Here is an 11,047-nt window from a genome sequence, read left to right on the forward strand (position 1 = left end):
AAATTTTACAGAGTTCCTTTTTGTTTTTGGTTGGTTAATCTGTAACATAATTGCTAGTAAAAGAAACTTGCATATGTTTACATACTCAAAAAAGTTACATTTTGTCTAAATGTCTACACGTTATTTGTACTGTTGCATTTTCAAGGCAGAAAATGAAAGGAAAAAAAAATAAAAATAGATCAGTCCACCATATTCCACTTTCTCCACTTCTTGCTGTTATTCTTCCTCTTCACTTATTCTCTTGTTTATCAGCCCTTTCCTGCTACTTACCAATCTTTCTTCATCACTCCACCATCTTCAACTCCTTCATTGCCCTACCACTTAACCTTTTGTTTACCATTCCCTGTCTGTCGTACCTTGTCCTGCTATGCTTGGCCTGGGGGCCACTGAGGATGTGTAGTAGAGGAGTAGAGTGGGTGAGGCGCTGGGGGTAGTTGTTTGCTTACTCCCCTAAAGGCTCCACTGATATGGGCCAAGAAGGAAGGCGACAGTTGTTCCTGCAGGAACAGGGGCCAAGTAAAACCTAGCTGCCCGACTGGCTGGCTAGTTTATTTATGTGTGTGCGAGTGTATTGCAGTGGATTGTGGGGTTGAGGAAACTGACAGAAACTCAGTCATTACTGACAGACTGATCCTGTGCTGTGAGTGGACGTTTTTTTTTCCTTAAACATGAAGTGGACGAGGAGAACCCTTTGCTCAGTGTGATTCCTGAACTAAAGGCAACAGTAGAATACTCACATAATGTGGAAAGCTTGCATTTTAATATTGCTCACTTTTCATAATAATATACATTATATGAATTCATAGCTGAAGATGTGTGCAAGATGTGTGTTGATGTACCTGGTAGGTCTCTCCCATTGAGTGGTACGTGTGATGTGGTTTAGGTACTGTATCCTTCCTGAAGCCGTCCGCCTTTCTTCCCAACTGTTTCGTGACAGATTAAGACCAAGATGGGAAAATGCTTTACATTTGTTATAAAGCAATGTCAACAAACAAACAAGTAAACAAACACTTTCGTCCACTTTCATCCACTTTCAACACTTCCAAGAACATGCCCAACCAACATCACTGTCAACAGCGTATCCTTCATTTTATAAGTTACATGGGAGAGTCACAAATAGTCTGAACCTTCTAAACGTGTCATTTTTTTTAAACACATCAAGGACTGCGTATGAAAAAATGAATGAGTAAATAAATGAAGTTGACACTCTCTCATCACAAACAAACACCCAGTCACTGGTGATAATACCAACCCATCGGGCAAGTCATTGTCAAACAGGCGACTGCAGTCCACCACCGGTCCTCCTGTCCCAATGCGATCCCTGGACTGAAGACTTACTAGAGTTTACAAAGACAAGGAAGACTGAAGCTCAATAAACCTTTCCTCAGCAAAGAGCTCAAATAATGATGATGATAATTTAGTACAATCAGCATTTTGTATTTAGTCCCTATGATAGCACTGTGATTCCAGGAATAACTGAGCTCTCTGTTCATATTCTGTATTAAAAGACAAGCAAGCGACAACTTGCAACGGTGCCCTCCCGTGGTTAATTAATTCAGCATCTCAGACAGTCAGGTTTCTTACCTACGATCTGTCCTCTCACAGTATCATTGTCATTGGGGCCCAGCTTATTCAGGTCCAGTCTCTGATCTGCCAGGAACAAACAAACAAGACAGACTGTGATTCAGTATCTGTTCCCATTTACAGCCATACACGCACATTCGGGTACTTCTAAAAAAATTACACTGCGGTACCTGGAATCAATACCATAAAAATAAGCGTGTTAAAAAAGCAAAGCAAGAGGATGTGTTGGTGGAGGGATATTGCTTCAGACACCAATGAGACGATGAAACCGTTTCCAACCACTGTGTTTCGTTTCTTTTTGTGTGTACGTGTGTGTGTGTGTGTGTGTGTGTTGGAGCCGTCTGTATCAGAAACCCTGCTGTATCAGTGCGGTACTGCTGAAAGGAGTGAGGAGGCTGTGCGTTTATACACAGTGCTCATGGCGATCTAAACATGGCCCAACAGGTCCAAGGGGTGTATTAGGTGTATTAACATCTACTGCATACTAGTGGGGTAAACATCTGTGTTTTGAATGGTTCAATTATCTGGAAAGGAGAAGTACACCTATTTAACACCGCTGTACCTTGTTCAAGGAGGAGACCAACAAGGAAAAATTAACCATTGCTAGAAACACATTTGGAACCTTAATCTTAATTTAGCTCTAACATAATAAATGATGTTTGCATGCAAGTGTGCCTTTAAAGTGTTACAATTCAAGAGTTTATCATGCAGAAAAAACACCTCTGCAGCTTCACTCTGTGTGAAAAGATTTAATAATGCAAAAATAAAATGACATAGCATGTGGTACCAAAATTTGTTAACAGGCTTGTTGTTTCTGGATAAGAAAGAACTCACTGTCTGCTAAGCACAGGATAGCACTGCCAAACACAGACAGCACAGGAACACAACTCAGGAAGAGTCAGAACAAGATCCAGACACAGATACACTGCACTCCCTCTCTCCCTCGCACACACAAAAACATACATAAACCCACAGTCCAGTCCAGCTGACCAGTACAGGGATGATATCAATTGGTATCTATTAACAATGGGTACCAATTGTTAATGGGACAACCTAGTTGCCCCTGGTGGCCAGGCAGTGATTGACAGCGCTGCCATCAGTAAGAAATTTCCCCACAGTGATTAATAAAGTATAAACAATTTTTTAAAAATGCACACAGTGTGTGTTTTGCAGGGGTTCTGCAGGGCTAATGACTGACTTAAATATGAAAAACTAAAACATATTCAGGTATGAGCGTAGGAGAGGAAAGGAAACATGCAGAAGAAATAAAAAGGCTGAGTGAGAGAGAGGAAGATAAAGAGACCCCCCCCCGGATCTCCATTTGATAATACTAAAACCCAATCCAGACTGGGTTTCTCATGTCTTTGTCATGGCTTGCTTGGATGATCTTGTATGCAACAGTGCATCTGTTAGTATGTAAAGGCTAAGCACAGCCAAAGAATCCAATAGCTTGTTTCCAGACTTTTTGTGTGCGTGTGTGTGCGCGCATCTGTTCCGGATTCATGTCTAGACTAAACAGTGATGGTCTAAGCCTTACACGGCTGCAATAGTAAGCGGATCTTTCTCTTAAATAAGAGAATGGGAAATCAGGGAAAGAACATTTACAAACCTTTACAGGATAGGTTTGGGATTTTTTCAAGTTTGTCTTAAAACAATACTGATGTGGTTATATGTACATAAGAATAGGTCTTGGACACTATAAATATGGCTTCTCTTCACACTGGCCCTGAAGTTTATCACCTGGAATTTGACTGTACTACTATGCAAAGCCCTGCTTATGTGCAAAAACTACCCTTAAAACTTTTGTCAAGGTTCAAGTGCAACCTCAGCAGTTCCACTAAGCTAAATGAAGTTGGTATCCTCCAAAGTTACAGTGTGTTAAAGACATGTTTTTGTTTCCCATATAGTAGTTCCTCACCATGCTTTGGGCCAATCTTCTAGTAGCTGTATATAGATTTTGTTGCTGGAACTGGCTTACAAACAGAGTGAATCAGAAATGCAGCAAAAAATAGTGCTGTAGACGAATCCACATTCAGAAGCATACAGGTACAAGATCAGATATCTCTCTTATCTCTTGGGAGATAGTTTTAAGATAGACCTCAAAAATAAAAATCCAGAACCTGTCTTTTAACCACGAGCCCTCACCGCACCATTCAGTTCCTCAGAGCTATGAACATAGTGTTACAAGCTACTAAGTACATAAATATGCCAGTACATGCATGAAGACTCCCAATAGCCGAGTGTGGTTTCATGTTGTTTCATTTAGCTCACGCTTAGCTCATCTGTCTCAGCATGTATATGCCTGTATGTCTACCCCAAAACTGTAGTATCAGTATGACAATAAGTATATACTGTGTAATTAGTTAATACAGCAACACTATAAGGTTAAAAGCAGACTAACGTGTAGTCGGTCAAGTCATTTTGAAAAACTTATGGAATGTGTGTTAGCGACATTGTGGGTTCACAAGTGGGGCAGACAACTTAGAGGTCTGTGTCTGCAATGCTACAGGAAATGGTGCTCAGTGCAGAGCCAGACAGACTTCTAGTAAACTAGAAAATCATGCCAGAACCCTTTCTGGTTTGCAAATGTGTGTGTGTGTAGGTGTGTGTGAAGCAGGTTTGTGAGTTTGTGTTTGCACTGAACAAAAAAGTGAGCCATGTGTATGAATGTGACTTCTAGGAACCAAGGCAATTCCAGTAAAGTCTTCTGTGTGTTCCTGCTTTATTTTATGTTTGTGTGTGTGCGTGTGCGTGTGTGTGCGTGTGCGTGTGTGCATCTTGGTCAAGCCACAGGCTGGTCAATGCCGGTATGTCTGTTGCACACAGGACATGGACAAAGGGATAAAGTGAGCACGGCTGTCTTGTCATAGTTGTCTTGTTCACTTCCTGCGGCTATGATACTGTATAATTTGCGCCATGTTGTGTCTGTTTCTGGAAGTGGTGGGTACATCTAAGGGCAAATCATCTGGCACTCAGCATGACACCAGGTCTCCGTGGCTGTCAAGGTTCTTCTTGTGGCAACACTGATGCTTTTGTGGGTTTTGGTGGATTAGGGGAGTGAGCCAAAAATGCTGTTTAGGAGAAAACATAAAGGTTGCTGGAAACTATTCTGAAGTCTTATGTAAAGTATTTAGCTCGACAGATTGGAGTTGGTTTAACAGGCCGTTACATCTGGGCCAGCCAAACTACAACTGTCTTCATTCATGGAAGTATCCAACTATGCAGTTTGATAAAAAAAAAGCATCAAACAAATAGCAATTATATTCAGACAGACAATTTCTAAAGTGGTTGTGGTGAATGGCTGTGTGGAACAGATGCATGAAATTAAGGGAAAAGGTCAAATACATAATAAATGGGGGAAAATGCAACTTTGCGTGATGGTTTTAGCACATATCTGAGTGTCTATGTTTAAGACAGGTCAGGAAGATGGACTGAAGGAAAATAGGAGAATGAGTGGAAGGAATGTTAATTTGACAGTCTGGACTGCACTTCAGTGTGTATATGCCACTGTCAACTGACTAACACTGCCAGCAAGGCAGACAGGGCTAAGGGGGGGAAAAAAAAAGAGCCTGAATCAGTTGGAAATCAAAGGGGACAACACAGGGGCAGCAGTCTGAAGCCATGCAGATGGGAAACCATCTAATCCAGAGTATGTGCATGTCTGAGAAAAGATGCTGCTGTTGCTTCATATGTTGCCCACATTAGCCTGGGATCAACTTTTTTGGATTATTATAGAACAATCCCAAAACAGTATCTAATTCTTCTTAATTTTGCATCTTTTGCCAGATGGCTACAATAAGTACATCAGCAACACTAAGCTTCCAAAAAAACAAAACAAAAAACAATGTTTTGCTTCCTTGACAGAAATTTGTAATGCTCTAAAATGAATTTTTGTGAATGATTTGGTACCAGGCATTAGATGTCTACAGCGAGAAATATTTCTGAAATGTGTTGGAGAAAGAAGTTGCCTGTGTATTGTAGCCATAAATTGCGGCAGCAGCAGACTGCTAGCTGGGAATGGGGCAGTGGCCCTGTTAAATGAGTGACACAGTCTGATAGCAGGATAGGTACAGTGCCTTGCGAAAGTATTCGGCCCCCTTGAACTTTGCGACCTTTTGCCACATTTCAGGCTTCAAACATAAAGATATAAAACTGTAATTTTTTGTGAAGAATCAACAACAAGTGGGACACAATCATGAAGTGGAACGAAATTTATTGGATATTTCAAACGTTTTTAACAAATAAAAAATTCAGTGAGGATCTCTGAATGATCCAATGTTGACCTAAATGACTAATGATGATAAATAGAATCCACCTGTGTGTAATCAAGTCTCCGTATAAATGCACCTGCACTGTGATAGTCTCAGAGGTCTGTTTAAAGCGCAGAGAGCATCATGAAGAACAAGGAACACACCAGGCAGGTCCGAGATACTGTTGTGGAGAAGTTTAAAGCCGGATTTGGATACAAAAAGATTTCCCAAGCTTTAAACATCCCAAGGAGCACTGTGCAAGCGATAATATTGAAATGGAAGGAGTATCAGACCACTGCAAATCTACCAAGACCTGGCCGTCCCTCTAAACTTTCAGCTCATACAAGGAGAAGACTGATCAGAGATGCAGCCAAGAGGCCCATGATCACTCTGGATGAACTGCAGAGATCTACAGCTGAGGTGGGAGACTCTGTCCATAGGACAACAATCAGTCGTATACTGCACAAATCTGGCCTTTATGGAAGAGTGGCAAGAAGAAAGCCATTTCTTAAAGATATCCATAAAAAGTGTCGTTTAAAGTTTGCCACAAGCCACCTGGGAGACACACCAAACATGTGGAAGAAGGTGCTCTGGTCAGATGAAACCAAAATCGAACTTTTTGGCAACAATGCAAAATGTTATGTTTGGCGTAAAAGCAACACAGCTCATCACCCTGAACACACCATCCCCACTGTCAAACATGGTGGTGGCAGCATCATGGTTTGGGCCTGCTTTTCTTCAGCAGGGACAGGGAAGATGGTTAAAATTGATGGGAAGATGGATGGAGCCAAATACAGGACCATTCTGGAAGGAAACCTGATGGAGTCTGCAAAAGACCTGAGACTGGGATGGAGATTTGTCTTCCAACAAGACAATGATCCAAAACATAAAGCAAAATCTACAATGGAATGGTTCACAAATACACATATCCAGGTGTTAGAATGGCCAAGTCAAAGTCCAGACCTGAATCCAATCGAGAATCTGTGGAAAGAACTGAAAACTGCTGTTCACAAACGCTCTCCATCCAACCTCACTGAGCTTGAGCTGTTTTGCAAGGAGGAATGGGCAAAAATTTCAGTCTCTTGATGTGCAAAACTGTTAGAGACATACCCCAAGCGACTTACAGCTGTAATCGGAGCAAAAGGTGGCGCTACAAAGTATTAACTTAAGGGGGCTGAATAATTTTGCACGCCCAATTTTTTAGTTTTTTATTTGTTAAAAAAGTTTGCAATATCCAATAAATTTTGTTCCACTTCATGATTGTGTCCCACTTGTTGTTGATTCTTCACAAAAAATTACAGTTTTATATCTTTATGTTTGAAGCCTGAAATGTGGCAAAAGGTCGCAAAGTTCAAGGGGGCCGAATACTTTCGCAAGGCACTGTAGCTGTCAAACTGCTGCAGCAAGTTAAAACAGAGGCACACGAAAGACAGTCACCCTGGTTCCTGGACATAAGGTGTGTGTGTGTCTCTTGCTGAAGACTATATCTGGTACAATCAATTGTATTTCTGAATATACTGTATGTGCCGAGTGTAGGATATGAGTGCATACATGTGTTAATAGAGGTGAAATGTCTCGCACTGAGCACCCAGCTGATGTTTAGTTATTAATTTACTTATTCTGTATTCCTTGTCAAGTATCCCCATCACCTTCACTAGCATCTTTGTGTAAAGGCTAAGGTGAGCGTGTAAAGTTCAGACACCAGAGACCTGTTTTCAGTGAGAGTCCAAAAACACAGAGTATGCGCTTGTGTACACACAAACACAAACAGATACTTACAGCCAGTGTCTTTAAGTCTGTTGATGGCATTGGACAGGAGGCGGACACAGCCCAGGAAACCTGCGCCCTGCTTTTTGTGGATCTTCTTGTGGTTCCATACACTAATAGTGATGGAGTCTGCCTTGCCAATGTATCTGAAAGGGGAAAAGAGGAAGTGAAAAAAGGTCACTAAACCAGAAAAGAGTGATGACACAGAGAAATCGTGTCATTTTGTACATCTCAAAGAACAGAGTAGGCTTTTATCAAGTGACAGGATATGAAACTTGGAAAGTAAATGAACTCATAAGCTAAAACACCCCTGTACTCACTAAACCTTCCAAAACATTAATACACCAATCAAAACACAGACAAAAACACTTCAATTTTGCATCAACTACTTCTCCATGACAGAATGAGAACACACACCATGTTTGCGGTGTAGACTTTAAGTCTGTGTAATAAGTCAAATTAGCCAATTTCGAGGTAACCTGGTCCAGCTGAGACCTGTCTAGTTGTGGTTGACGAACAGAGGAAGTCCCTTTGATGTGCTACACCACTGTCTGAGACCCAGAAAGATCTCAAAGTAGACACATTCAACATTCAAATGCACAATCACTGATACACATGCACAATCACACATAATTACAGCCCAGCAGCTACGTCTGCATGTGTATTGTGGATCTCTTTAAGTGTCCAGTGATTTTGTTTCTAGGTAGTGTCTGAAAATCTATACAGGATGGAGTGGCAGAAGTTAGCATCTGCTCACTTTCACAGTTTCTCTTAGCAGCTACTGATGTGTCCAGGCTTTGCTGATTATGATCTCATTCTTATGTTGTATTGAAACACTATGTCATGACTGTTTTTAACATGACAGCTGCAATTTTATTTTCCAATTAAAAGCTCATTTGCTTTTAAGAAGCGAATATTTACAACCTAAATCTTACAAAAATAATTGTTAGACCAAACAATGTCCCGGGCATTGTATTTTTTGGTGCATTCTGTTTCAGTTTATTTGCCTGCGTTTTGTGTACTGTGCATTTCAGACCATCTCTGTGAAATATTTCATGTTGTAACTTTAATGCTCTTGCTTTCACACGGTGGTTCTGAGATTAACAGGTCAATGTGATGCAAAGTTGTCTTGTGCAAAGTATCATTTAATAAAAAAAGAGAACTGAAACAGCTGACTAGACAATGGGTGTCTGTTTACAACAGACAGGTGGAACAAAATGCTATTTTCCTTACTCAACAATTACAAAGCCAAAGGCAGACGTTAGGAAACCTTTCCCACTGACATAACATTGCAGGTACTGAGGTAATTATTAAAACGTTGGTATCAACAGCACATGTATACATATGGGAGAGGGCTGAACTGCTGAAAGGAGAGTTAGCTGACAGCACTGGTTAACAGCTGGACTGCAAAGCAGATAAAAGATAGTGACAGTAGAGTGACTACAGGCTGAATTGACTGTCACTCCCTGTCTTCTTGCATAATGGCAAGGCCTCTGTATACTTAGGTTAGTAGAGTAAATTCATTTGCTTTGACCAGTCAAAAAGGACACACAGGACTAAATGTCTGAACAGAACTGCTGTCTAAACAAGCCCAGAGATGCACAAACCAGTTCTCAGTGTGTCGCCATCTGAAAATGGTCAGTAGCACCTACTGGCTACTTTGCCTTCAGTTCATCAGCGTTATTTGCATCTCTGTGCTGAAATACTGTATTATCCTAAATTCTTTCAAAATACTTCTAGGCTTGGTCTTCTTGGACACAGTATTTGTTATGACAATGCAACAGCTGCAAGATGACAACAAAAACTATGTCAGAATGTCCAATAAAAATGCCAAGTAAAAATTAATATACTGTTGAATTAATATACACCTTATGTTGTAGTCTTTTCCCAAATACTGTTACAACACAAATAATAAAAATGTATTAATTTTATAAGCAATTAATAGTTAATATTATCATTTCAGGTTCCTCTACAGGGTTCAGAGAGAGCAGTATGTGCAGGATTCACCGAGTGTTGACTTTTTCTATTCACTGTGTTAAATTATTTCATTTCAGTTAAGAATCTACTGCTAAATCTACTTTAGAAAATATAACTGGAAGCTCGAATATAATTAACTACTAAATGCTGATGGTCAAGTACAGAAGTAACACAATTAGAAAGTATCATGCTCAATCTCTCTCCAACACACACACACACAAACACACACACACACACACACACACACACACACACACACACACCCATATTATGTTTCCATTACTTTAGGGGACATTACACCAACTTACATTCATTTCCTGGAGACTTACCCTAACTGTAACCATCACCACTACCAACCTATTTCTAACCCACCCGCTAACTTTAAACCAAATCACCACTCTAAAATATAATGATATACATTTTGGGGACTTACTGTTTGTCCCCATAAGGATGTTGAGTCCCTACAGTGTAATGGTTTAAACCGATCTACGTCACCACAACATGAGTAATAACAGGCCACACACACACACTTCATCAAGTGGTTACTGCAACAACAAAACTAAGGATAAGCACTCCTAATCCCACAGACAGCAGTGGAGGGGAAAATGCTTGGGTCAAGTCCAGATTAGCTTTCCAGGACATACTGAACCCAGACCTGCAGGACTTCCCAAACCTTTTCATCCCAGGAAACATACATTACACAGGGAAATCAAAAACATGGTTTCTTTCCAGATCAGTTATATTTCATATTATGAATTCATATGTTGGGCAGCCTCCAGTTGTTAACATCTGTAAAGACAAATATAAATCAGTGTGGAGATTCTACAGCTCTGTCCGCCTCTTCAGTAAGAAGTACCTTGATCTGATTTATGAAGCTGAGTTGATGCCAAAGCATTCTTCTTCACTCCCCTCAATGCTTGCGGTTACATTACTTTTACATTGACCCCACCACCAGCATGTCAAAACTTGGCTTAGTCAGAATTTCCTTTACTTAAATGAAGGCATATCTGAATTTATTGTTATCACCCCCCAGTTGGATGGAAGTGCAGTTGATCTTGGCACATATGCCCCCCCGCTCTCTAATGCGGTAAAAAATCTGGGGGTAATTTTTGACGTCAATTTCAACTTTGATAAACAGATCAAGTCAGTGGTTAAATCCAGCTTCTGCCAGCTAAGACTGCTCACAAAGGTAAAGCCATTTCTCTCTCATAGTGACTTAGAGAAAGCCATTCATGAGTTTGTGACTTCACGGCTTGACTATTGTAATGCCCTGTACTCCGGGTTATCCCAGTCATCACTCTCCAGGCTCCAGCTTGTTCAGAACGCGGCTGCCCGTCTGCTGACAAACACTCATCGGCATGCCCATATCACTCCGGTTCTGCTATCCCTTCACTGGCTGCCTGTTAAATGGAGAGTAGATTTTAAGGTCTTGCTTTATGTTTTTAAAGCCATGCACGGCCTTGCCCCTC

At 40.8% G+C, this 11,047-nt stretch overlaps 1 protein-coding gene across 2 annotated transcripts in view; it reads right to left on the reverse strand.

Moving 5' to 3' along the window:
* The window catches only part of LOC109972001 (E3 ubiquitin-protein ligase SMURF2), a 67,242-nt gene that overhangs the window by 23,238 nt on the left and 32,957 nt on the right, over positions 1–11,047 (reverse strand). For both annotated transcript variants that reach the window (XM_020620583.1, XM_020620582.1), the window contains exons 4-7: positions 7,614–7,747; positions 1,585–1,650; positions 1,253–1,337; positions 840–923 (exon numbers count right to left, since the gene is read on the reverse strand). In XM_020620583.1, coding sequence (XP_020476239.1) covers positions 840–923; positions 1,253–1,337; positions 1,585–1,650; positions 7,614–7,747 — 369 coding nt within the window. The remainder of the gene's footprint in view (positions 1–839; positions 924–1,252; positions 1,338–1,584; positions 1,651–7,613; positions 7,748–11,047) is intronic.

The sequence above is a fragment of the Monopterus albus genome, unplaced genomic scaffold, assembly GCF_001952655.1.
Source record: "Monopterus albus unplaced genomic scaffold, M_albus_1.0 scaffold242.1, whole genome shotgun sequence".
Lineage (NCBI taxonomy): Eukaryota > Metazoa > Chordata > Actinopteri > Synbranchiformes > Synbranchidae > Monopterus > Monopterus albus.